Source organism: Trachurus japonicus, chromosome 20 (genome assembly GCF_045865225.1).
Source record: "Trachurus japonicus isolate A0001 chromosome 20, Traja_1.0".
Taxonomy (NCBI): domain Eukaryota; kingdom Metazoa; phylum Chordata; class Actinopteri; order Carangiformes; family Carangidae; genus Trachurus; species Trachurus japonicus.
The window spans coordinates 12,050,159-12,077,525 of NC_140926.1; the positions used below are offsets into that span (position 1 = coordinate 12,050,159).

General features: G+C 41.2%; 1 protein-coding gene across 4 annotated transcripts in view; it reads right to left on the reverse strand.

Moving 5' to 3' along the window:
• The window catches only part of sema5a (sema domain, seven thrombospondin repeats (type 1 and type 1-like), transmembrane domain (TM) and short cytoplasmic domain, (semaphorin) 5A), a 119,473-nt gene that overhangs the window by 41,198 nt on the left and 50,908 nt on the right, over window positions 1-27,367 (reverse strand). For all 4 annotated transcript variants that reach the window (XR_015034525.1, XR_015034526.1, XM_085763635.1 and 1 more), the window contains exons 5-11: window positions 22,157-22,219; window positions 18,839-18,937; window positions 13,465-13,678; window positions 11,863-12,148; window positions 9,485-9,620; window positions 4,872-5,076; window positions 1,044-1,251 (exon numbers count right to left, since the gene is read on the reverse strand). Coding sequence is in view for 2 of the 4 variants with exons in the window: in XM_085763635.1 (XP_085619761.1) it covers window positions 1,044-1,251; window positions 4,872-5,076; window positions 9,485-9,620; window positions 11,863-12,148; window positions 13,465-13,678; window positions 18,839-18,937; window positions 22,157-22,219 (1,211 nt within the window). In the remaining 2 variants the exon portion in view is untranslated. The remainder of the gene's footprint in view (window positions 1-1,043; window positions 1,252-4,871; window positions 5,077-9,484; window positions 9,621-11,862; window positions 12,149-13,464; window positions 13,679-18,838; window positions 18,938-22,156; window positions 22,220-27,367) is intronic.

Sequence of the window (27,367 nt, forward strand, 5' to 3'; positions counted from 1 at the left end):
GACACAAACACGAGGGCACTTATGCAAGAGCACAAGATCATATGCATCCATCCAGATGAAAATGTAGAAAGGCAAACACTTTGTGCGTGCCTGCACACATAAGGCGGCTGACGTAGCGTCTGGGTGGCTGACCGAAAGCAGAGAGTTATGGACTGTATCTGCACGGGAAAGGATATCAAGGGTGACGAGACGACAGAAGTGCAAAATGAAACAGAGAAGACGCAAGCTAATGCCTGTCTCCCAGAGAGCCTTAAGGGCCTTTCAGATTGTACACCACCCATCACTGAGCAGCGCAGCCAAACAAAGACCGACAGCCTTCTAATATTTCAAACAGGTAAAGCTCAAAGAAGTGTCAGCGATGCACCCAGTAACTCCTCTTTAGTTGCCAGCGAACGGTTTTATTTCTTTTATCTGTCGTCGTATTTTTTTCTGCACAAGAAAACGTGAAAGATGAGGTGATGAAGTGGCATAATGGCTGCAGCATCTATCACGGAGTTACAGCCGTAACATGAAGCCTTAACTTTGTGTATTCCAATAACTGCTCATTGTGTGAGAGATAAGAGATGTAGGTGTGATTCCCTTCCTGGATACAATGATGGATGGGATCTCAATCTTGTGGTGAGTGTTCACACCTTGGCCTCTGTATCTGGTTTTCTTTAGCAATATTTATGTCCTGACGGCTTGTCTTCCAGACAGACAGAAACTCAATACATCTGATAAACACGCACACACACACAGCTGCAGCAGAGCTGTGTGAGGCAGAAAAACACACAGTTTCTTGTGTGGGTCAGTGACAACTAGTGGCAGGCAGACAGTGAGGCAGACGGACAGAGGCTAGCCGTGGGCACCTCCAGTGGCTCAGACAAAAGCTGATTTACAGGGTTTTAAATCTCAGCAAAGGCCTCTGACAAACAACACAGGCCTGGCCTTCGCAGATAAAGACCATCTTATGAAAGAGGGAGCTTTAAAACTTTGCTGTGTGCACATTTGCTTTTGACGGTTTCCACTGAGATTAATGGTGTTTGTGCGTTACATGTACTCACTCTCTGTTCTTGTAGTAGCTGCATCTCTTGAGCGGGATCTTGATGACCTGGTCTCTCACGCCCACGTAAAGCTCGCTGCGGCTGTGCAGGATCAGCAGGCTTCGGATCGGCTGCCTCTTCCTGGGCGGGAACAGCTCGATCTCCTCCAATAGGCAGCGGCCCGTGGACTGATTCAGAGGGGAAAGCACTTTCCTGATAGTCCCGTAATCTGGAAGTGAAAGAAGGGGAAAAGAGCATTGGGTCAGAAAGAGCAAAGGGAGGTGTTTATCTACACGGGAGCAGGTAAAGTAGCAGCGAAAAGAACAATGGAGAGTTAATGAGGACATAAATATATATATACACACAATATATCCTATACAAGCTGACGTGAACTCAATTTGAACCACACAACAATCACTCCCGAACAGAGAGGTTCTTAAATAACAACGTCAAAAAAAAAAAAAAAAATGTTGGGGGCTGGCTGCCGTGCCAGCCTTGGTTATGCCATCAACATGCAATGCTGTAGATGCAACCAGGGAATTGGTAAGGCACCTGAATACACAATTACTGGCCTACTTTTCTTTAAGGGGGATATTCCAAACCACTTTGTAGTTCAGGGAGAGAAGAGTGCGGAAATCCATGTCATTGTGAATATGTCCTGACCTTTATTTTATGTAAGGTAGGCCCCATGGGATGAATCGGATTGTCTTTGGGGAGAGTTAAAACAAACATCATCTATTATACATGCAATCCCCTGGGTGAAGAAAAAGTAATTAGGTGCACAGTGATGCCAAAAGAAGAAGGGGTGAATTGCTAATAGATAGTTTCAAGGTAGGGAATGTAAAAGTTAAGTATTGCCCCAAGCAGTGCTGGGCAGTAGTACATTACTTCAAAGTACTAACTTTGAATTTCAGATATTATATAGTTACTTGTGCTATTTTGTTACTTCAACTTTTTAGGAGTAGTTGTCTTAGAAAGAATTATGGAGTTGCCCAATCAGCAAATTGACTCTGAAGTTACTGAACCGACTGACCTAGGAGGGAAGTTGTCTTATTCTTCTTTTTGTATGTTATTAGCTGGATTACTAACGTTATCTACTAATTGTTGGAGGATGTATTCACTCATTTAGCTGTGTGCTAACTGTGGCTAACTCTAAAATTGTAGATACGCTTCAGAGTGAAGCCTGGACTATTATTAAACCATATGAAGGTTATATGATATTTTCTACGCTTGCAGATAAATACACTGTAACATTATATAGGCTACACACTATGATATCATAAATGTAATATAATATCTGATCCTCTTTTATAGCCTTCTACATAGAGCCCACATACTCACTCATAAGTAAACTCCACACAATTTAATTTGGGCCTGAAGCACATTTCAAAGCAACCTGACTCGCATCACTTGCGGATGTTACATGGCTATCATGAAACCTCTTACACACATTTTGAGCTGCCAGTAATTGGGAGTCAGAAGAAAATCTGAGTTAAAAGACTGAGTTAAAAAAAAAAAAGGGTGGAAAGACATGTTCAAAAATTGCCAATGCAAATAAAGGCTGACTGTGAAAATCGTTTTCAAGCATGACTAGACACGGCAATGCTTAATTTACTAATTTAAAACAATCGCTATTTTCAAATATGTTTGTCCCCAGACCTCAGTGGTAAGAACCATAAAAACGATACCGGCTGAAATTGTCACATCAAGTTATCAGCAGAGTAAATGGAAAATCCACGAAATTAGCATTTTCAACAACAAGTATGGTGAACTTGCACAACAGTAAACTCAGTAATGAACACTTTGATCAGCGTCTCCATTTGGCTGTCACACATTTTGTGCATCAATTTAAAGGCTTTCAACACCTGTCACCTATTCCTTTCATACAGAAATGTATTTTTGTTGACATTGCACTTGCAACCTCAAAATATTAATATGACAGTATGTATTATAGTGATTTGTCATAAAGTCTAAACTGTGATACTGTGGACCTTAAAAACTAGATTTTACTGAAATACTATTAATCACACCGCACTATTTCACCTGCTGTGAGAGGGCACAGCACTATTATTATTCCACCACCAGCTGTAGATATAGGTATACTGTACTGTGCTCCTTGAAATTTCGATTTAAATTGCCCTTGTATAGCTATAAATATTTTGGTTACTGTATTTTTTATTACTTTATCTATTTATCTGAGCTTTTCTGTCTTGGTGTTGCTGCAACATCTGAATTTCCCCTCAGGGATCAATAAAAGCTTTTCATATCTCATAATGTTTCCATTTTCAATTCTTCTTATTCCTCTGTGCTATGATACAGAGGGTGTGACGCATCAGTATGGGAACTTAGATGGAGCTTGGTTGAGTAGCATAGCATTTGTAACAAGTAATTACTGTTGAGAAATTAGTTAAGTAATTAGTTTTCCGATAAGTAACATGAATAAATCATTTTTTTTCTCAAGGTACATACCTTTAGTTAGACTCAAACTGCAGCTATTTAAGTTAATCTTTTAGCGTTTTGCTGAATTTTGTTCACGCTGACTGAAGGAGTAGAAAGGTGCTGCAATTACTGACGAGAGCTGAATAACAATTCAGATGAAACTACTGCAAACCGTGTGCATCGTGTAAAAGAAGCCGACACTTTGACCCCTTTGGAAACCAATTTAGAGCTACCACCTTCTCCATAACGGCCCCAATCACTGGGGTGCATTTAGGCGTTAATAATAGGATATGATTAGGTACAGTATGTATGCCACCCAATGGCCTTGGCAGTGTTTCAGATGTTTTCATTAGCGTCTGGTTAGTGTCTGGGGAACTTGCAGTGTGGGCAGCTCTGGTCTGACGCTACATTGATCACAGCACCATGCAAACAATGAGAGGGGAGTTTTTGAGGGAGATGCCAAGCACAGAGGCAGTGAACTGGAACAGGTTGTGTCTGTGTGTGTGTGTGTGTGTGTCAGCTTGTGTGTCAGCTTGTGTGTGTGTGTATGTGCTGCATGCGATATATCCTAAAATAACACTGATGCTACAACAACAGCAAGATCATGTTGACATTTCCCAGTAGGCCTATGGTACATCAGCGCAGTGACGTGGGTCACTATGTTCAAATTCTGTCCGGTACATCCCCTCCCTAATCCATACAGTGTGTTATATCATAACACAGAACAGACACTGATGTGTGTCTGACATTTTGCTGATACTGTTTTCGGCGCTCTGGAAAGTCTAACATCACATATTGTCACACCAGTGTGATCAAACACTGTACTGATAAGCAGGCAGAGCCATGCAGTTCAAACAGTGAAAATGCGTAAGCTGTGTGTGTGTATTATTAATTACCCGTTTGTCTTCTTTTGACACATGAATGTTGGCTTGCTGTTTATGAACTCTTTGTAAGGACTGCATAGGAGTGATATGTGGTGTGATACGTGAGTATGTTCTGTCATATGGAGAACATATGGAGGTGAAAAACGATCAAACTGGTGTCAGCAGACGAAGCTTTGATGTCTCCTCAGAACTACATATCTATTCGTTTCATTCTCCTTCTTCTTCTTCTTCTTACAGGCCTGTTTTCTTATGCAAAGAGCTAACTTCAAAGGTTTACAAAGAAGTATTAATCCATAGCATTCATACGTAAGAAACCATTTAAAACTAGAAACTGAATGATACGAAGTTTATGACATTAACTTTCTCCAACCAAGCCCTATGTGAACCCGTGAGCGCAGACACAAATTAACAACAACTACTCTATCTCTCAGAATGTGTATGTTTTTTTCACAAAAGACAGAGCAGATTGTAATAAATACAGTGCATACAAATATCTGAATACACACACTCAGTATGAGGAACCTACCAGTAGCCAAGTAGATAATGTGAAACAGCATGTCTTTCCCCTGCACCACATCCACGGCCACATGAGTGAAGCGCACGTTGTCCTCCATGAAGTAGGGCACGGTAACCACGGGTTGGACCACCTCGTGCATCAGCAAAAACTTCTGGGCGTCCTGCAGGTTTCTTTCGGTCAGGTTGACGTAGGAGCCCGAGTCAATGGTGCCACACTGTGGAGGTGGGGAAGTCAGGAAGAAGAGGGTTGGACCGATTATAATATTTAAGCCAAGGTCTTTGAAATGGTGAGCTACATTAATAAGTTACCACTTCTGTGGCTAGTGGTACATGCATAGATTGGGAAAAGTGAGGAATTGGATGATTAAGCGAACAAGGTTTTAAAGTCAATTGCAGCCTCATTGCAAAGGTTTACCATCCTCACAACCTTAAGGCTTTGCAGTCAACACAGATTGGATGGAGAGCGAATGAACGTTTGACTGAGCAACTTATCTCTTCCTCATATGCATATATATTGCTTGTGAGTTTTATTAGTAACCCAATAATATGGTGTCTTGATTGTTCATTTTTACCTCGGAAATAAGCTAACATCTCCAAAACGGTTTCATCTTCAGAGCTTTTATTACTACTGTTAGTATTTCTCACAAAATGCTGTCTCTCAGTGTAACGGTATCATTCACACAAAGGACTCCCTCAATAACATAAGTATCAGAGTGACTTGCAGCCAAGATTTTAGACTCCAGGAAACACTCAATAACAACTTTAATAACGGAAATATCTCATATAAATAGGTAGATTTCCTTGTCACATATTAATTTTGTTTTATCAGCTATTGTTGACTCAAAAGTTGTGCTTTTATGTCCCAGTAGATCTGTACTACTGCAGCAGAGTCGGTATCAGAGCACTTTGTCATAATGTGAAATATCTGGTGTGTAAGATATTTCCCTTAGTTCATTTATTAAAAAGAGTTCAATAAGCTCAACTGATTCCAAATGGGAGTAAAAAGATGAGACATTAAAGCCTCAGAAATATGTTGTTGTGCTTTTGCAGGATACAAAAGATCTTGAGTGTTCTTAACGTTAAAATATATTGATTCCTCCCAATTTAATGGCATTACTTTAACTGTACCTCTTTTCTTTTCCAGCAAACAAGCTAATAAATTACCTTTGACATTTTGAAATATTGCTTTTCCAAGCTGAAAGAGGTTCTAGCCAACATTGGATATTATATAATACACTGCTATCAGAAACAGGCTGCATTATCATCAGCCACTGTGGCACCACAAGATTACTAAAAAACCGACTAGAAAGAATACAAAGTGTGAATTTTTGTACCATGCTTTCTCTGTCCTGTGAAAATCACACATCTTTAGGGTTTGTATGTTGATGGCTGGTTTTTACAGGACCGTGCTGTTGCTGTATTTTGGGTTGGAAAGCAGATCGGGACAAGGTGAAGCTTAAACCTAGAACAGCCAAGGCAGAGCTGGATGAGTACGGCTAACCATTCATGTCCTTTTCAGTATAAAGATATCCCAGACTGGGATCAGGATTGTGGATTGAGGCCCCTTCCACAAAGAATAGGCCTACACTAAGACACAGGACAGAGAAAACAAAAATAAGCTGCGCACGACAATTACACAAACCCAAATGACTGGTATGTTTTCGTTCGGAGCATAGCAACTCAGATGGGCTGCACGAATTTCCTCCAGGCTGATAATATACACAGCCTCCTTGAAAGAGACTGAAAACTGGGCCTTGGGTGGTGATTAGTTGTTGCCGACCAGCTACAGTAGCAGCAGCACTGAGACTCTATACAGATCAATCCTTGGCCTTCCCGGGAATGACAGATGAGAGAAACATGGAGGGCTTCCCCTGGAACGGGCAATGGATCAGTGCCCTCGCCACATCAGGAGATGGGAAATTAAAGCCCTGAAGGACGGGGAAATGCAACACTTGTGTGTACATGCGCTTGTGTGCCCCGAATGTGCCTGTTGTTTATGACAAAAATGTGTTGCGTGGGTGTGGTGTGGGCTAGATAATAACATATGTCTAAGGTTTCCTTTTGTGGCTTTGTCCTTGCATTGCATGTGTGTGAATACTAAAGTGTTGGCGTGATCGCATTTCCGCAACAGCGAGACAATGTTAAGCGCTGACCAGTGACGGTCTATGGCATCTGTGAATGTACAAAGAGATGGATGTTGTGATTTCCATGGTGCAGTCAAGGTGAGGGACATCATTTGGCTGAAGGCCCATTCAACACTCAGCTGTCCTGCTCATCATCAGTGACTGTCCTCTGCCAGGAAATTAACTGCCACTGAGAAATATGGTTGTTTTACAGTATGTTTTTTTAAACATTGGCTTTCTTTAAAATACACACAAGGTTATTTTAAATGTCTGCATCTGAATAGGATCCGATTATAATATTTTGGGACTACTTTAATGGAATCATTTATAATGCTGAAGGGAAAGCACAGAAAACTGACACCTTTTTTCTGCTCCTCTTTGAAATGTATTAGACAACAAAACTTTCCATCAGCATTTGGCCCAGAGTCTCACTTAACATATTTTCCTTCATATGGAGCTTAACAATGAATGTGTTTTTACAGTAAGCAATTACAGTGTGACAGAAAACCTATACAACACAGAGACGGTATTAGCTCCTAATGCACAACGAACATGACTCATAGCCTGAATAAACCCAGTTGGATCAATCCGTGTGGTTCAAATAAATGGGGGGATTTTCTCTGCAGACAGACAGGGAATTAAGCGCTCAATCAATGACCGGTGTGAGCATCTTGAGTGATGACTTCACAGTCATAATTATCTCTATTTGGCAGCAATCTATAACCCTATATTTGTGCATGTATACATGTACATAAGACATGTGTGGGGATATGTGTATGGGGTCAGTGGCTTCTATTGGTGCTGGCGTCGTGCAGGTGTCTGTTTGTGCATGGGCATGAGTGTAGGTGTGTGTGCACAAAGGAATGAAAACAGACAGGCCATAAATCCTGAGCTCGTAAATCTAATCCCCCAACATTGACAAATGCTTGATGAAGATGTCACTGAAACCTAGATAAAGTGCGCATCGGTCCAGCGGTGAGGGGCAGCTATTGTGCAAGGGCTTAAGTGGAGAGATGGGGATATAGAGGAACAACTTATCCTGGTTTATCCTTGAGGAACACAGCCTTATGAAAGACAGTGGTCTATAGAAACCCCTCTGTGATGTAGCTACAGTATGCTGAACAGGATAAAACTGCGGTCAGCACTGACCAGATAGAGAAAATTGGTTTCCTTGAAGGTAAGTGAATTTTACTTGACTAGCTGCTGACATGTAGATACAGGAATTCATGACAGCAGTGAGATGCCTCGTGTGTTACAGATTCATGGGTGTGTGCATATTTTTTTATTTTTTTATTTTCTTTATTAAACCGTCACAGCTAGCACTTTTTCTGCATGGGCATTTCATCCCCTTTTTTCTGCATGAGCATGTCATTATAGATAATGTGAGTGTAAGTTCTTGATAGCAGGCATCTGCTGGTTTGACGGAAACATGATCGAGGGGCCGTAAAAGGAAAGACGAGTGGAAGTGAGGCGTGTGTCACACATTGGCAGCGCAGACCTCAGAGGGAATTCAATCCCTCGTGGAGGGCTGCGTGGATTAGCTCCCTCACTATCTGCTAAGCCTGATACATCTGAGAGCCACTTCTCCTGCTAATAAAACATTCCCTCTGTGTCATCACTATCATGCAGGGCCTCATATTGGGATAAGGTGCCCCAGTGCGGCTTGGTTTGCCCTCGAGGTGTTAGGACGGAATATAAACATAAAGTGGCACTTGTGCAAAACAAGGGCGATTTATTGTACAGGCCTGCAGTTCAAAGAACAAGGCTGTGACACATCTTAAAGGAACGACTGTGCCATTGTAAAAACCACTGGATTTTATAACGAGCGGTTGCAATGTGCACGTTCACGAGCAGAGAGAGGGGTGAAATTAACGAGTGTGAAACACTCATCGGGGAGGTTCATCAGCATGAACACACATTTATTCAGAACGATACCCGCATATATACTAAATGCATACATCTTCTTATATATGCACCTGGCGGCACATACAGTTTGACTGACTGGGCAGTGTCTTGGGAACAAATTACCTCAAGAATGAGCAAATGATCATTAAAGATTAGCTTTGAATTAAATATAACTAGCATGGCTCTAGATCTAAGTCTGTCTGTTGGTTGGTTTGGTTGTTTGGTTAGTTAGTTGATCCTTATGCTCTAAATTATTATATAGTATATTGCTGTGACATTTTCTGCATTTTTGATGATCCTATGGCCATCTATTCAACTTTCCTCCAGCACCATCAACATGTTTAAAGTTTTTATTTACCCTGTAAAAAAACTGCTAATAAAAACTGATGCATTTAATTACACAAAACTAAGATTATAAACATGGCAGACACATGTATATATACTTGCTAAACATCAACATCTTTTCATTTTGCACATGTAAGCATATTGATGTTAGCATTTAGCCAAAAGATGGCCGAGCTGAGAGCATGGCTGCAGACACTTTGAGTCCTGTTTAACAAAAGGACTCTTCCTTTCATTCCTCTTTGCTCGTTACCTGAAAGTCTGGGTTGGGGTTGGGGTAGGGCAGCCAGGCCGACCGGGAGTTCTCCTGATACTTGAAGGGCCCGTTGAAGACCTGTGATATGGCACTGAGATTGAAGGCACACACCGCGGATGCAGCAATGCTATTTCTGAATGGGAGGAAAGAAAAGGGAGGAGCGACCCAACACAGGGGGGATGAGAGGATGGAGGGAGTGGTGAATGAGAGAGAGAGAGAGAGAAACAGAAACACATTTAGTAAAGAACACTGCATTACAAGCAGGAAACTCTGTTCAGATTTTGTTGGTGTTTGGAAAGCTGACCTCTGTGTGTTTGTATTACATTCAACCAACAATACAAATCAAACACCAGGCAGACAGACGCAGACTGCTGTTGTAAGTGATTGTCATTATTGGATTATAAATCAGGCAAGAGGACACAATTAAAGTGTTCAGCTCCTCTGATTAACTGTACAGATCTCGGGCCTGAAATACAGCTTTGACTTTTTGAGCTGTCAGTTTCAACAAGTACTGGTCTCCTCCCTCCGAAGAGAAAGTAAAGAATGAGAGTATTAACTCTCAACTCAAACTGTGAGACTTCGGCGATGTGAATTATAATCCAACGCGACTGTTCATTAAACTCTGTGCCTGGAGGGGGAAATGTTTCCAATACCCTTCAAAAGACTTCTTTTTCAGCAATGTGAAGGCACTGACCATAAAGAATAGATTACTCAGCTTTTAATAATGGTGTGTGCCTGTGTGTGAGTGTGCGTGTGTGTTTGTGAGTATGAGAGAGAAAAAAAACGAAAAGAGACGGGGAGACGAAAAGAGGAAAGGGTTGTGATGTTTGTGAAAATTGAAAATAATAGATTTTGTCCATGGATGAATTCGATTTCTTATGTCCTCCACACGTGTGATAAAGTGAACACTTTTAATAAGTGATAATAAGCTTCTTTTATGAGATGTAAATGTCAAATAGCTGCTGGAATACACAATGTTTGTTTGTGCATGTTGTACGTGAGAGGATTTCTATTTCTAATTAAATTCAAGATACACTTGGCTTTGTAAACAGTAGTCATTCATCATGCAGGTCGTACACTCTGTGTGTATGGTACAAAAAGGTCACATGGCAAGTCAATGTGGCTGCATGGTGAGGTGTGTTTACAAATGTATAGTGTAATGCCAAAAACACTGTGAATTATATATGAGGCTTTACTGTCTGTGTAGAGCAAATGATAAAAGAAACATTTGATGATATGGGTTGATTTTTCACCTGATACTGACATGCTACTGTATGAGCTGGTTCTCACTTTGGTTCATCTTTCACTAAATAAATTCTACAGATGATTAAACACACAAATGTAACTGAAAGTTATTTTGGAAAATAACTATAAATCACTTAAAAATTTTAAATCAAATGAGTTTATTATTGATTTAATCTCATTATTTATCTTATTTCCATAAGGGTTGGATTTCCTTCAAAGAATGAATGTACAGTATGCAAATTGCAACAAAAAACAGCCAAGAAATGAAGACTAATGGAAAACAAAACAATTTGTGAAAAATATACAAAGAGATCTCTCATGGAGGGGGAGAAGGCAATTTGTAAACAAAGAAATTATGTAAATGAAAAATTTAATGAAACTGCTGAAATGGGTTTTGTTGAACAACTAATTATATATAACTTTTAAAACACAAACAAAGATATAAATCACAAATGCTGCCATGCTTGCTCAAGTTGGCTAAGCAGTCAAACGAGGTAATATTAGGCTGAAATTAGGAAAAAGACTGGACTATTAGGAAACTGTAAATCACAGGGTGCTGGTCATTGCAATACATGGCAATGCTATTATTTTAATTTCCATATCCTCTGTGTGTATAATCAGCAGGAGTTGATGTGTTTTGCTGGGGGCCTGTAGCCTGAGCCTCCATTAGCATTTAGCGGGACATGTATACAGCCATATTTAATTAAACTTTTATATATTATTATTTTTAAATTAGCTTTGAAAGGTCAGAAAAAGACAGCATTTTCAATCAACTTAGCTGTAGCTAATGATACAGTAGATTAATTTGCCAGTTAGCTACAGTAAAATAAGATATGCAACGATTGATATTTCAGCTCAAAACCGCAGGCTTAAAAGAAAGATGTATGCCTTTGTCCGTTGAGTAAATTGTTTAAAAAATTAGAATTAGAAAGAATTTATGGTGGTAAATTTGCTGCAATTTGGATTGCAAACCTCTTATGTGCAAGAATGTAAACTAACCAGTGTGGCGGAGTCTACGCTTAGGCTATCTGATGCTAAATTTCACTGTGTATAATTGATACAAGGTATATCTTTTTGAGCATGAAGGCGGTAAGTTATTTGTCATCACTTCACATTGTCGTGTTACTCACACGTTGGTAGTAAAGATGCCGTAAAGCAGCTCCAGCTCTGGCAGGTAAAACGTTCCCTGCAGCTCGTTGTAGTTAAAGGGGATTTCTCCAGGTCGGGAGCAGTTCAGCCGAGCCTTCATGAAGGTGGTCCAGGTGTCCTCCAGGAGAAAACGACCGCCAATGTCATTCTTGCAGACACGGCCGGCGCGGGAAAACACCGTACGGCCGCAGTCGTGCTCCACCGCGTTTTCTCGGAAGAAGAAGTAGGTGAAGTTGCCGATATCGTAGGAGGAGACGAAGTTTGGTTCTGTGAAGGGAGAGGACATGAAAAGTGGGAGAAAATGAATGGTGGAAAGGTGCCAGAGAGAGAAAATAAAAATTAAAACAAATTGAGGAGAGCTGAGGAAAAAGATGAAGTGCAGACAGAGGAAGAAGAAATAGCAAAAGAAAAATATCTGAGGTTGTGGGAGTGAGAGGTAGCAGCAGAGTAAATGGGTATGGGCTGTGACTGATTGACTCGCATGTGTGTGAGTGGAGAGCCCACACAACAGCAGGTGATTGGGATTAATAACTACAGGCCAAGTTATTAATGGTGTTGTGTTGTAATAAGAAAACTAATTTTTCACTCCCCAAACCTAAAGGTTAGGATGAGAAATGGCCAAAACAGGTGTAGCGTAATAACTCTCGCCCTATCTGAAACACGCGACCTCCACAACACTGTCGACTAAGGCTTTCATCTTTATGTATGACATTATTGGATCTAAACCGCACACTTTATACTCACTGACATTGATTTAATTCACCTTTAAATGAAAGTGTTTCCCCCACCACCCCCCTTCTTCATTTCAACCCTTTTCTCGTCTGCACCTTCAGAGGGCAGTGCAGCAGGAGACAGAGGGGGAAAAAAAATCAATTTGCCATAAAATTAGTGATTAAACCTTTTTTTCCCCAGGAGTTTGCTGCAAAGCAATGTATGTGGTGGCTTTTAATTTATTTTTTCAATTTGGCTTAAATGTGAATCTGAAAAAAAAAAAATCAGGTGCTGACAAGATACGGATTGACCTCTCTTTCTCTGTTGGCTGGACACTGTTAAGCTGTCTCAAGTAAAGTTCTCCGGCCAGCACTGAGTGCGTGAAGTGAGTCAGAGCTTCCAGGGGGAAAAGGGGGGAAAAACATTGATTCCTGAAGAATTCATGCTCTTCAAAGAAAGGGTGAGATGAATATAAAGATTTTCTAGTAGCTTAGTAACTTCAGAAAGAATAGTTTTACTGACAAAAGGAACAACAGAACAATTATGTTGGGAGGGACTACTTTGCGCAGCAACAGAGGTGATTTGAGAAGGCATACAATCCTTCAGCTAAGAGAAACAGATACCAACTCCCACATTAGACAAGCATCTGACATGCTTAAGTACCCCTGAGCGAAACACTGAATCCCCACCAGCTGCAGGATTGATGTTTAATAGCTGCACAAAAAAGTAACAAGACACATTCTCCTTTTTATTCTTATTTTTTTGAGTTTTTTTCCGTTCAAAAGGCCCATCTTTATGTAACTGTGTTTTTTAGATGTTTTTTATAAAACCTATAACATATTTCTGGAGCCCAAACTTTGGCAACACCCTACCGTTCAGCCATTTGGAGTTGTACTGGGCAGTTCTCAGCGGTGGGAGGCCACCCAGGCTGCGGTAGATGGCGGGGTCTCGCCCGGAGAAGTCCATAGCGGTGGCGGCATAAAGCTCCCCGCTGGAGGTGATGAGGGCAGTGGAGTTGTGGAGTGGGTTGTAGGGACACCGAGCCATCCCGCTGATCTGATCGTGGATCTCTGTTAGATTAGTAAGCTGTAGTACAGAGAGAGAGAAATGGGAGAGAACAAAAGTTGAAGGTTTATAATGTAAAATATACAGGGCACAGACAGTGCCAAGTAGGAGAAAAATATTTTGATAGTTTTTGTAGAAGACATATCCCTCGAGTCAAGAGAATAAGACAACAAGATGCAACATCCATGGTAATAATATGCATTCTTGTTATTTCTTAACACTGGATGATTGTAGAAAACCTACATATGTAGGACAGAGTATCAAAGGGCAGCATTAAAATTCAAATCAGAGAAGTGTGGTAATGTTTTGTTTGTTCCTGCCAATATGCAAATGGTGCAGACTCAAAATAATACTTAGTCTCATTATGTTTTGTTTGGTTAACATCTACGGCGAGATTCACTTTTGAGAGATATATGAACGAAGTCTTCAAGAGCAGGGAACATAATCAGAAAACACATTTTGAATCAATAGCAGCGTTAAACATGTAAACAGAGCAATGCCTCAAGTGAAATGTTAAGAATACACCTGTTAAGGGAGCAGTAAAACTCCTCCAACAGGCTCCTTAAATCAAGTTACTCTCGACTGCCGTGTTTCCTCGGTTTGGTGTCTGATGTCGGCACAGGACAGCCAGCTGTCAGCCTGGTTATAACATTATTATACCACATCTTTAGGAAGCCTCCCTGAATTCAAAAGAGGCTTGATGTAAGTTGCAGTCTTGCCTCACATTCTGCCTTTGAATACGAAGCCAAATCCAACTCCCTGCTTTTTAAAAATACTTTACAGGATGACCCTGGCTTAGTCCTGACACACTGCACTGGTTCCTACTTATAAAAAAATACAAGCTATAGCTCAGTGACTCAGCCTTGAATACCAAAAAGGAGTAATGCATTAAAAAAAAATCCAAGATGTAATTATATTTTATGGTGCAAAAGTAAACACAGTATATAGGGATTAGATCATGGTCTATGGCTCCATCCAGGTTCTGTGGGCAAATGCATGATGCAAAGTAGAAAAGAAATCTACAAAAATGCAATTAAAATTGTTCTATTTGCCAGATATCAGTCAGTCAGGTTCCACATTTTTGACTCGGTTGGAGAAGACCTGAAGTGACAGCAGAACTTTTTCCTTGAAAGATTCAGAGCTCAGCCTTGCCTCTCTTCTTGCACATTTTCTCATTTCCACTGACTGAATAATCTGTGGACAGCTCTTCCATACAGGAGGCCAGACTCTATTGAGGGCATGTGTTGGGGGGGAAACAGGCGACTTCTTTAGCCAATTTCCTGGAGCCGGTCGATTTGGATCAAGGGTTCTGTTAACTCCTGCCACCACTGCCTCACCCGAACCCATAACAAAACAGAACAGCCCTGTCTGAGCCCTGGCGGCCTGAGATGAAAGCCTGGTATTGATGGGACTTGTAATGTGGGCCGGAATAGCCATTTTGAGGTCAATTGGGTCATTTAGAAAAACAGGAGGAGTAGTGATAAATAGATAGACTGCAGTGCATCCGTTGCATTTTGAGGAAGTGAAGAGAAAGTCATCTCTGTAGAGGAACCAGCAGCTGTGCGAGGAGGCTGCTGAAGTGACTCTGAATGCCTCTGATAGAGACCTTTTTGGAAAAGGGACAGCTCGCACTTTAGACAGGCTGCAGTGAGAGCCAGATGGACACTATGTACTGTGATACTGAGACACTATTGTAGCTATTGAGATCATTTTCAGCCACCCTGCCCTATGTATGATTTGAGACCTAGTCACAGAAAGTCCACAGTGGATGGCTCGAAAACGACACAGCTCTCTGAGATGACAAGCACAATGTCATATACACCTTCTCTATATCAAGTCCTCTCTCTGTGCATATAGGTCGATGCATGAACCTGGTGTTAAACAGCCAATTTGACTAAGAATTAAATGCATATTTTAATCTTGGTGGTGTTATTACTTCAACTGGGGATAATTAAACCATTGACATGACAAATTGACAATAATAATGAGTGCCATTCATTATTAAAATAGCAGAAAACAATGCAAAACCTACTGGAAATATGACATTTATGTTTGTTTCATATATTTAAGGATTATTACAGTCTAGTAGTATTATTCTGATATTGATACACCAAGTTCTCCTCCTAATGTAAGTGCAGCTGTTTTGAAGATATTTTAGAGGATGATGTCTTTCCAGAGTTTTTGAAGGGGCTTCGTGCCACAAGTTGAAAATGCACAAAAAGATACTTAAAGGTTCTTAAAGGTACAGTGTGTAATAATCGGCAAGGTTTATTGGTAAAATCTGACTATACTACCCATGAATATATTTGTATAATCGCTACTGTATAAAATAAAATTTGTTGGGTTTTCGTAGCCTTATAATTCTTCTTTCATATATACATAATACAGTAGCAAGGGTCTTGCTTTAGAGAGTGTCACAATCTTGTCATGTTTGTACGGCAGCCCGAACAGAAAATCCAGCCAGTTTCGTAAGTTTTAAGTGCATAAATAAACCAACAACGAAGAAGAAGGCTGGAGGAAAGAAGGAGTAACAGCAGACATATGGTAAAATGGTTTCTATCTTCACCTCATAGCTCCATGCCCCTGAAATACTCCCAGTTGTGCCAGTCATGGTAAACACGTTTTTTTGTCCACAGAGGCCACAGTCACTTTGCCAGTGGGAGGAGTGAGTGCCAGCAAGCGAGTGAGCGCTGAAAACTAGAATCTGAACGCTTGATATCACGGTTTTACCCCCATATTACACACTGGATCTTTAATGCATGAAGTTGCTTTTCCAAATCTCAGACCCCTCTACAGGGCGGCCACTCACTGGAATGATTTGAGGAGATTTCGAATGCGTCACAGATGCAGATCCAGGTACAGGGTTTGCATGCTTCACTGTGACAGGAATAGAATTAATTGATCTACGTCGTGTTAGTCAGTGGGCATGTGATTGCAATCTGTAGCTGCAGTAGTGATTATTTCTCGGGAATGAAACCAACCACTTTTTCATATAATTGCTTTTTCAAAAAAAAAAGAGAAAGCTTTAAAAGAAAAATTAAATTTATGCTTTATGTTATTAGGTGGAGACATCTGTGAATGACTTATCTTTTCAACTATACAGTAGTCTCCTCCCTGAGAAACTTTTCTCATCACCGTGATCCCTATCATTATCATCATCATGGTACTCTTCAGTAACAAATGGCTCAAAGTCAGAGAAATTAACAGCTGTTTAATCTATAACCTCCGAGCACTTATTAAACTAATAGAATATTCTGCTCCCTCTCTGTTCATCCATCACGCCTGATAGTAAATCTGTCTGAACGTGATTCCACTGCCGTAGCTGTGGCCAACCAGTGTTTCACATTAACGGACGTTCAGTGGGTAAATATGACAGCGCCTGATGAAATACTGCTATAATAATGTCATGACATTTCAACTATATGTATTTCCACTGTGGTAAACAGTCATTATGAGCCTTTGACCTTTGGATGCAGTGGTTTTTTTTCGACGAAAACAAATGTCATCATATTAGTAAACTCCTGCTTTCTCCTCTGAAATCCCACGGTACAAAGCCCAGGTATTTGATATGACCTGATCATTGCTGCATGGCAAGCACAACGCTCAGACATTTTCAATGTTGGTCTAAACTTAACTTCAATGGGCCCTAGTCACCCACAGTGTTGTGTAAAAACCTTTTTTGGCTGATATTCGGTTTAAAGCACTCTATTGCTTTTGTGATAAAAATAAAAGGGTAGCAGCAAATTACTAACCGATTGTTGATTTTACAGAAACATCACTGTGTCAAGAACCTGCTGACACACGGCAACAGCTCACACAGACAAGTCTGACTAAATATATCTTAAAACATGGGATTAGGAGCTGCAAAGAATTTGTAGAAAGTAGAGAGAGAGAAAAAGAGAAGCTAAATACAACACAGCAAGATTTTGATACAATAAAGCAGAAGCAAAATAATTGCAATGACACACAAAGACAGGCAAAGCTGCACGGATCAGACACGGGATGTGTTTACTTGTAGGCCAACGATAACAATGATTATCAGGAGTAATGAGCTTACGGCAATGTTTTGATTGCGGCGTTTAACAAGATTGAAGTAACATGACTTCTTAAATAACCAGGCTTAATAAGATTCCGCTTATAATTAGACTACCTGACTGCACACCAGGAGGCAAGAGCAATTGTGAAGTCTTACGGAGCAAATTCTGTGATACCAACATCACGGCTCAATCACACCTTGATTGGATGTGCTGATCAACCTTGAACTTTTCTTCTGACATTGCAACTTCAATCAAAAACAGTTCAGTCTTACTACGTTTGCAAAATAATCAGACTTATCCTGTGTGTACCATCCCTATGATTTAAAGATAATGACTTATGGGTTTCTTAAGTGTGTATGAAGCGTTTTTCAGTCAACACAGACTGAGCCACTACAGCTGCTGTCATCTTCCATAGCCTATACTGCACTGCAGCATAGACAAAGAAACCAGTGGGACTGCTGCAGGCTACAGGACGAGGGTCATGTCACTGACAAAAAAACAAAGGCGGCACAAAACCACAGAGCGAATGTTTTGGCAGCTTTTCTAGCTTGTCTTTATCAGCTGTACAGTAAGAGGGTATCGCCTAATGAATTTAAAACACATAGCACCACTTAAAAAATAATGAAGCTCTACAGAATGAGGAAAAACACTTCTTTAATGTGCTTGATTTAGCTTTGACAAAGGAGTGGGCTGCGTTTTTCGTTTAAATGACTCACTGACGTCCTTCGACTGCAGGTTTTCTAACATGAGCTAATGTTAGCTACCATAAACTACTGTTTATACCCTAATCAAGTAAGTCTGTAGCTACTGGTAAAATCTGAAGGCTGAATTTAATTGCTGTTAAATGCACTTGTCTGCTTATGTTGTTCAAAACTAATTTAAAAAAAGAAGTCAAACCCACAGCCAAGGTGGTTTACATAAACACAACTTTACAGAATTAGTTTACATGACTGACACCTTACAACTACTTGAAGGACGTAGTGTTCAAAATGACGCAAGACAGCTCACAAGGTAATCTAAAATAATAATGGTTGCCTTAACTGCACTGAGAATAATTAGTCCTAGTGTGAGCCTCATCAAACAGCACAGCAGCATGGAGGGAACAGGGGGTGCAGCGAAAATGAAACTTGGCCGTGGTTCATACCGTTCGGTTGGTGCAGATGGGGGTGAAGGCGTTGGTTCCACAGGTAAACAGCCGGTTCCCGTTCACCAGCAGCACCCTGATGTAGTTCTGGCATTCCTCCTGTGGAAAGACACCAGCAAACACACACATCACAGTTAGCCGTTAGCAGTGGCACCATTATCTATCTATTGACAAGCAGCAGCATTAGGCAGAGGGACAGAATTACACTTTATGCCAATAAATGAGACAAACACCTGCAGCCACAGGAGGGCTACTCTCAAACGTGGTCAAGCTTGACAGAGTCAAATCAAGGCTAATGCCCATACGGCTTAGCCATGTCACATCTTAATTCAACAGGGACCAGATTTGGAGTTGGATCTAAATGAGGTGGAGAACAGATGAATGCAGCAGGCGTGGGCGAGGACCCATCAGGATTAGTTTAGAAAATTGCCTTGGCTTTGTTGACTGGTCAAAAAGTGAAATGAAAGTGTAGCCTCCCTCATTCAATCATGTTTCTTTTTTTCCTGCTCTCTGCATTAATCAATTCAAACCACTTTTCTCTATATTATGGCGATGATAAGTACATGCTCACCATGCCTTTCTTGGCTCGTTCCTCCTTTGAGGATTTGGCTTGGGTTTCTAGCAAACCACTCAGCACTTGGTTAAATACGCCTGACAAATAAAGTGGGTCTGACGAAGCGAAATGATTGATTGAATGATTGATTGCTGTTGAACGTTGTGAACCCTCGACATAGCTGTTAGGCATTCATGCAGGTTTGCCGGGGGATTTCCATCAACAGAGTCACAGTAAATGTAACAACAGCAGTCAGTATTCATGTCAGAGAGCAGCGTTTGTTTTTTTGTCCTAGGACAAAGTTATAACTCTGGGTCGCCGTCATTTGAAAGGAGGCCACGGCTGGGTTGACGAGGGCCGCTAGTAGAAATTTAAAACCTTGTAAATCTGCTATTGTCTGATCCACTCGAGGTGCCCATGGCGACCCAGCCCATCCGCTCCTCCTCCTCCTCCTCCTCCCTCCCACTCTCAGGGGTCTGATTTAGGAGTGGAGGGCACCGCACCGCAGGAGAGATGGAGGGACGGAGGCAGGGAAGGTCTTTTATTTCCCCCTATCAAGATGGAGGTTGACTCATAAAACAACTTGTTTCCTGGTGCTAAGCACAGCCTAAGCATGTGTGTGTGCATGTGTGTGTGTTTATGTGCGTGCCTGTTCAAAATAGATGACATACGGGTGTGTGTGTTGTAATGCTCGTTATATATGCCTACATATCTGTGTTATTTGTGCAGCTTGTTTGTGCTCTGTGCTTGTGTGTGTGTGTGCATGCATGCGTGGGTGCATGCGTGGGGGTGGGATGTGAAGGGGCCTGCATAATTCACTTCTCTGCAGTTTGTTTGTATGGTAAATAACTACATATTTAATATTTGCCCAGCCTTACAGTCTTGACTTGTTTATGAAAACTTCCTGACAAATGTTCCGCATCCATACTGTAATACATAGGCTGTTATACTTGGCTCTCACATTATAAAACAAAACAGAGGCAGCAATCAAGTCCTGTCAAGTCAATTTAACTCGCCTTTCTTCTCCTGGTTTGAATAAATCAAATGTGCAAGAGAGGAGCGGACGCGTACATTAGGAAAAAAAAAATACAATCACTTGTAAATTCACTCAAAGCAGAGGTAAGGTATCTGTGTAATAGCTTAAGCGATGGTATATTGCTGTGCGCTGAGCTAGGTAATAAACCATCGAAAGCCCTGTCAACTGCAGGAAAATGAAGTCTTTTAATGCTATTTTTAGTGAACAGGAGCCGATCCTCAGAAGGGAACAGTGAGCAAAACAATTCGACTCCACCAGACAGCAGTGACTCTCATGGACTGGAGTAGCCTGGGTCTGTAATTCACAACAGCTATCTGCCGGCCAACCCGTGTATGCCTATTATAGGTCCCTAACCACCTTTCACAGGAGGATAAATACACAGTGGTGGACACACACACAGTGATCAGGGCTGGGCAGTTCACCTACAAGTCAAGTTCAGCTCGAAAACCAGCTGTTTGGTAGAAAGACCATGCCAGCAAACCACATAGAAAAACATACACTGGAGTTCAAAAAGAAACTACAAAAACAATAGGAACTCCCCTCCATGCGGGGTCTATAAATAAGATTTAAGGTGTGGTTGGGAGTGTTTTTACTGTACCAAAAAGGTGATTTAAATCCTCTTTGACACCAATCCCCTATACAAAGACAGGATTCCCAGTGACTATATATGTTAAGCCTGCATAAAGAGCTCTGAGCACTTCTCAGGCTTCATTGTGTTTTCATCATAACTTTACATTTTTTAATTTCATCGAGCTCTCCGGAGCCGATTCAACACTGTCTGTTAAAATGAAGAAAGGTCCATGATTTCTGTCTTAGAGGTTTTAATTTCCTTTTAAGCCAAAACTATTATGCAGCTCTGAAGTGCTGGTGGGGAAGTCCCAAAGTTCCACTGGTAAACAGTATTTATCCGTGGGTTATTTCTGAAGAAAGCAACGAGAAAGTGCTGAAAAATCATCAGCTGTTTTTGAAGGTTGTGGTGGAGATTGTACAGTACAGTAGTTGTTTATATAGCCATCATACTGTACTTTAAACAGAAACATCTTGATACTTTCTACACATTATTCTCCTGGAAGCTCTGGAGGGCAATCTTGAGCGGACATCTTTAGCTACATGAGCAGCGCAAGACCTTGTTAACACCTGGGATTAACAACCATCTCAAGTGAGTGGAGGTGTGAACACACCCAAGATGCACCGAGGAGACATTTGACATCTGATCACCCAGAGGAGGTGGAGACCACATCCTTTAAACAGTGTGAACGTAAATGCTTCCTGACCACACTGATGGACCTTCCCTACTGACATCTACATAAATAAATCAATAAAATATTACAATATCTAATGGATAAAATAGTATATATAGCTATAGCACAGTGCACTGATTCTCTCCGACTGACTGTACCGTATCCTTCCACTTGCAGACAAGGTGAGAAGTCTGAAATACGTTGGCATTTACCAGATATAATGAAGAGATGATATTGAGCTGCATCTCTGACAAATGCGAGGAAATGCCAAATTCTTGGTAGACAGGTTCAGCAGCTTCACTTCGCTGCAAAGTGGAAACCAAGCCTAACTCATGAAGGACACTTTTAGAGGACAAGATGTTTTTTTTTGTTTGGTTTTGTAAACAAAATAAGAACTGAAACTTGTTTTCCTCAATGCAGTGACAAGTGTCTACTAAGGCAATATAACACTGACATTTCAGGCTCTCAGGCATCACACTTAAACTCACCTCAGATTTTCCACGGCTGAAGCAGGCTCCTTTGGTGAACTCATCGCAGTGCCACTCAGCCTCCTGCAGGGAAGAGAGGGAAGGAGAGAAGCAGCGTAAGTTTCCCAATAAACCATCCAGACAAGGCGAACATCACAAACATTTTGGTGCCTTGTCACCATGAACCACTTTGAAAACCACTCAGGGAGCCCAAGCAAAACAATGCCTGGCTTTCAACTGTTGCAAAAAAAATTCCCACCTTTCTGAAGTCAATGTGATGTCTGGTGACTTTGTCTGAGATAGCCCGGCAATAAAAAACACCACATGGTGCTTGGAAACACAGCGAAGAAGTAAAAAAATAAAAAAAATAAAAAATACTGAGCTTGATACACTGGTGTCAGCAGCAGTCACTTGTGGGTGTGGACTATTCTTTGACTTGTGTGGGTGAAGTGGATTAAGACAGAAATGAACAGTAAATGAACTTGACGTTACATCCTCACTGTTGTCTTATAGTTTTATAAACGCTTGCGCACACACACACACACTTAGAGTACACAGAAGTTTATAAGCCATGTTAAATACAGACACAGAATCCAATTAAGGTGAATACCAAGCAGGGACTTGAAGAAATAGGAGGCAGAGGCAAATGCCAATTTGATTTATGTGTGAGGGGAAGAGGAGGGATCTGAAGACATAACAGGCGAGTCCCTAGAGAAGGATGTGAAATGTAATTTACATGTGAGGAAGAAACAGAGGGACGCCTTTTACATTTTTACAACAGGAGAGGGAGGAAGATAAAACCTTGTCTCGTCTCGTCCTCGGTTGAAGACACCAGCATGCTCCAGTTTCTGTCCATTTAATTTCAGCGTGACCTCCTGGGAGGGTTGAGAGCCGAGGTTCCTCATTGATAAAAGTTCTTCTATTTATGAAATGAGAGTTGGCCTCTTGACAGCACCGGGCCGCTAAGACACTCTCGCTTGTGACAGGCAGAATTAGCCGTCACTCCCACCAGCTCTGTATGACTAGCAGAAAGAGGAATACTTAACAGGAAAATTGGCTGGTGCAATAATACGCTTAACGCCAAGTGACGAAAAGTCTCCAAAAGCAAAACTATCCAACTTCTTTTCTTGTCACAGAGATTCGACTCTCTCCGGCGTTAATAACCTGGCGAGCGGCCAAAGGCGGAGAGTGTCTCTCTGTGGGAATATAGTAAATATCGCTAACTGAGTGAGAATATTAGATTTCACCTTAGTATCAGGATTGTTTTATGCCAGGACATGAGGGGGGAAGGAAAGCTGAACCCCCTCTCTGCATTTGGAAGAACTTTTTTCATTTCCTTTTTTTCAGAAGGCTCTGGGAGTTTCCTCTGTGTGTTTTATGACAAGGCCTTAGCTTTTCGCCTCAGTGGCCTTTCTACTCGGAAGCACAGAAACACCCGTATGTACACGCTCGCACACATTGTCAGTACCAGGACAGAAGCTTAGAGAGAGGAGAGAGCTGAGGGTGTGTGGTACTATTCAGGGAGGATAAGATATGGCGTATTAATGGGAGCTGGATCCTCTCTCTTCTCTGTGCATGTGAGTGTGTGTCAGATCACATTCCAGGCCAAAGCAGGCTATTCTGGGGCCGTGCAGCCGCCACAGACACAAACCACACACATCAGCGCAAGCAGCACAGCCTACAGTAGCACACACAGCACCGGTCCCAGCTGAACTGAATGTAGGCGTTGAAAAGTGCTTTCACTGATCGCATCGAGGGAGAAAACCTGTTAATGGCCTAAAACCTGACTCAGTCGTGTTCAGCGTAAGAGAATCAATCATAAAACAATACAAAATTACAACTTCAGACCACATTAATGAGAGTAAAGTGCTTGCTTTTATCATTAAAGGGTGATTATGGTATTTATCATCATTCAGCGTAGCTGGAGGCTGATTTTCAGAATGCATCATACTTCCTTCCCTCCAAGGAATCAGCTTTATGTCTATTGAAGAAAGGGATGCCTGTAAGTGCAAGGATGACTTCAATGGCAGCAATGACCACTGAAACCACCCTCTCTGCCTTCCCTGTCTCCAATGGTCCAGAGTAAAAGAGCAGAATCGCAGCCATGCAAAAGCAAGCACCGGAGTCATTAAGAAACATTAAAAGCTCATTAACATGCTATTGTTCTGCCACTGTGCTCCATGAATTTGTCTTGTGCAGAAATATGTCTGGGCTGCGTTGTCGTTAAATAATCATTCTTGGCTTTATTACAGGAAGCTGCATTACAAAAAAAAAAAAACTATTTCTGTGGCTTTGTTACCTAGAGGAGACGTGAAGCAGTGGCTTGAAACGGAAACAAAGAAGGTGAGGGAATGAGAGAGGGCTGAGATCACATTTAGTGAGCTACACATAGCGTTGTCCGTCTGGGACTGGCCACAGAGAAAAGAAAATATGTGGTGTGGCTCTGGATCTGAACATTACTGAAAATAACATTATTTTACCTATTTATCTTCATAGTTCTATCATTTTAATCAGTTATGAGAATATGAGTTGCACATGCAGGCATCATGTCTGAATGATTGTCACTTTAACATAAAAGGGCTGATGGCAATTTTACAAAGTTGAACCTATTAACATTTTCATAACATGGCAGAACTCTGACTTGAATGTCATCAGATTAAAATTTGGGTTGCAGCAGCAGAGCAGCAGCAGCAGCAGCAGCAGCAGCAATAACAGACTAAATGTGCACCTTGTTCACCTTTACTTTAATAAATCTGTCTGTTAAATATCATCTTTTATGCTCAAGGAAAATACAATCAGTTTAATAAACTATGAAAGTCTGAACGAGCCAATTTCACATCGTTCAGGAGATTAATCTCATGTCAAATCAGTCTATAAAAATCAATTTCTGTGACTGCCAGACTTTATAAAGTATGCAGTAGGATCCTCTATCCGGTAAATGATGAAACCGATGACAACATTCATTTGAGGATCCACTCGAGGTAACAGAGGAAGGGCGGCAGCTTATATTTCATGTCTGAAATAGGTCAGATGATCGGATAAATGAACGAGTCAAATGCTTATCCAGATGATCAAAACTGTTTGTTGAAGGGGCAAAAGTAAAAAGGAGCTATTAATAATGCCCCAGTGCTCTGGGATGAATTAGTAACTGGAGCTGCAAAAAGTACAGCCGTAGATCAAAGGTGAACAAAATCAATCTATAAGCTGTGATGAACGTTTACAACTGACGGAGTGGATAATAGTTTTACCAATGGTTGGGCCTGTCATATTATTTTGACGAACCTGAAGTTTTGCTCAGTTGATTGTCTAATTTCTCATGTTCGTTTCAACCAATCACATTTCGTTTGAGTAATGCTGTTGATACTGTAGTCATAATGAAAAAGTAGCAACTTTCACTTACTGTAGTACTTTCATTCAATCTATTGGTATCTAGGTAACACAACAGTGATTGAGCCTATAGCCCACTGATGAAAGCACTGCAATTATGAATTGAGTGTTTGTGGTGGCTTCTATATTAAGTAGCTGCTAATGCAAACCAATCAATGCTGAAGCTACAATTTAAAAGCACTTAAGTGGTGAAGCATGAGTTGACTTTAATCATGAAGTCACAGGAAATGTGAGTTTGTTTGACTCATGACGCAGATTCATGGTGTGTGGAGCAGAAAATCAGATCGTGGCCGCTCACAGCGAGGGCCAATTTACTGCCTGACTTTTGTTTAGAATTACAACAAGCTTTGTTTGGCTGTCTTCAGAGCTCTGTGACCTGTGGGATTAAACCACATGTGTTGATACCACCGGTAACTACAGGTGTAGCCAAGTCAACCCAACTATTAGGCATGAAGAGGCTATATATTGTGCCATCACTCCAGAGCAGTTTGAGCTAAAGAAGCTCTGTATTTTTCTCCTTAAACAACAGAATCAGCGCTTTCTAACAAGCTAAGGTCCGCCTGTATGAGTCACTGAAGCTGATCGATACACTAACATTACAAGTTACGAAAGCTTTAGAACTCTCTCGCTCGCTGTCTTTCTGGCACATTACTGCTTTCTCTCCGTTTGTTTAATCGATCGATTCCTATCTGCATTCTCTGCTAATGACGCTACTCTACTCAGCATCACCACTGGCTCCAGCGGCTGCTGTCAGAGCGTCTGATGCACAGGCTTGGCCTGCCTTGGCTGCACACCCTAACTGAATGGGAGCAGTAATGTTCTATTCTGAGCTCAGAGTGAGGAGAGGTTGGTCTGAGTTTATTGTAGTGTTAAAGTTTTCTTTTATTTATATGGTTTGGAGCTTTTAGCCAGTCTATAAAAATAAGGAACAGTCCAAGGTCCTTTTTTGTTTTGTTTTATGCCATATTAACCCCTATTATAGTGAACAGATGTCTTTATTGAGTGACATATATAATTAGTGGTGGTTGTGCTGATCCTGAATATGTGGGGCACTTGGTGACAATTTTATTAGGAAAAACACAAGATATGTGAAAAAAAAGTGTTGTTATAGGCCCTAAGAGGGTTAAAAGCTCCAATTGTAAAACCCACATTACAATAAAGCGGAATAGTTGTGTAAGCGAGATAAAGTGTGATTAAGATGCAGAAATTCAGAGAGAAGCAGAGGCACAGTTGATATGTTATTTGTCGCTTCAGTGAAGAAAAAAAAAAATCCTGACATTTGTTGTGTTTCATGAGTCCACCCTCTCTGCTGTCCCCTGTAATGGGCACAATCCTCAGAGATGAACCATTGTGCTCGAGCCTCTCGTCAACCCTCACACTGAGCGGCTATTGTCAACGCGAGGTGGATGTAGGAGAGATACCAAGGGAGCCAGTGGGCAGCGAGGGAGACGGGCAGTGACAGAAGAAGGACAGAGAAGGGAAAAATTAGGGACAAACAGACAGAAAAAAAAACAACAAAGACTGAATCTTTGTGACTGAAAACTGAATCCAAGTTAGGAGTCAGCCAGAACAAGAGAGACAGTGTGGGCAGAGTGAAGTAGTCACTGAGACGGAGGACGGAGTGAGGAGCTGAATTCCAAAACAGCTCTGTTTCCAGACATGATATTGAATATATTTTGCATAAAGATTGTCCGGAGAACACACTCGCTGCTGACAGCTGTCTAGCTTTGTGAAATGACTGGCTGTGTGTCTCATTACAAGGGGGCGGCGGCTTGAGAGTGAGAGCCGGACAAATCCTGCCGGGGAAGTATAATCTGTCTCATGAATAGATGATAGTACCTTTTG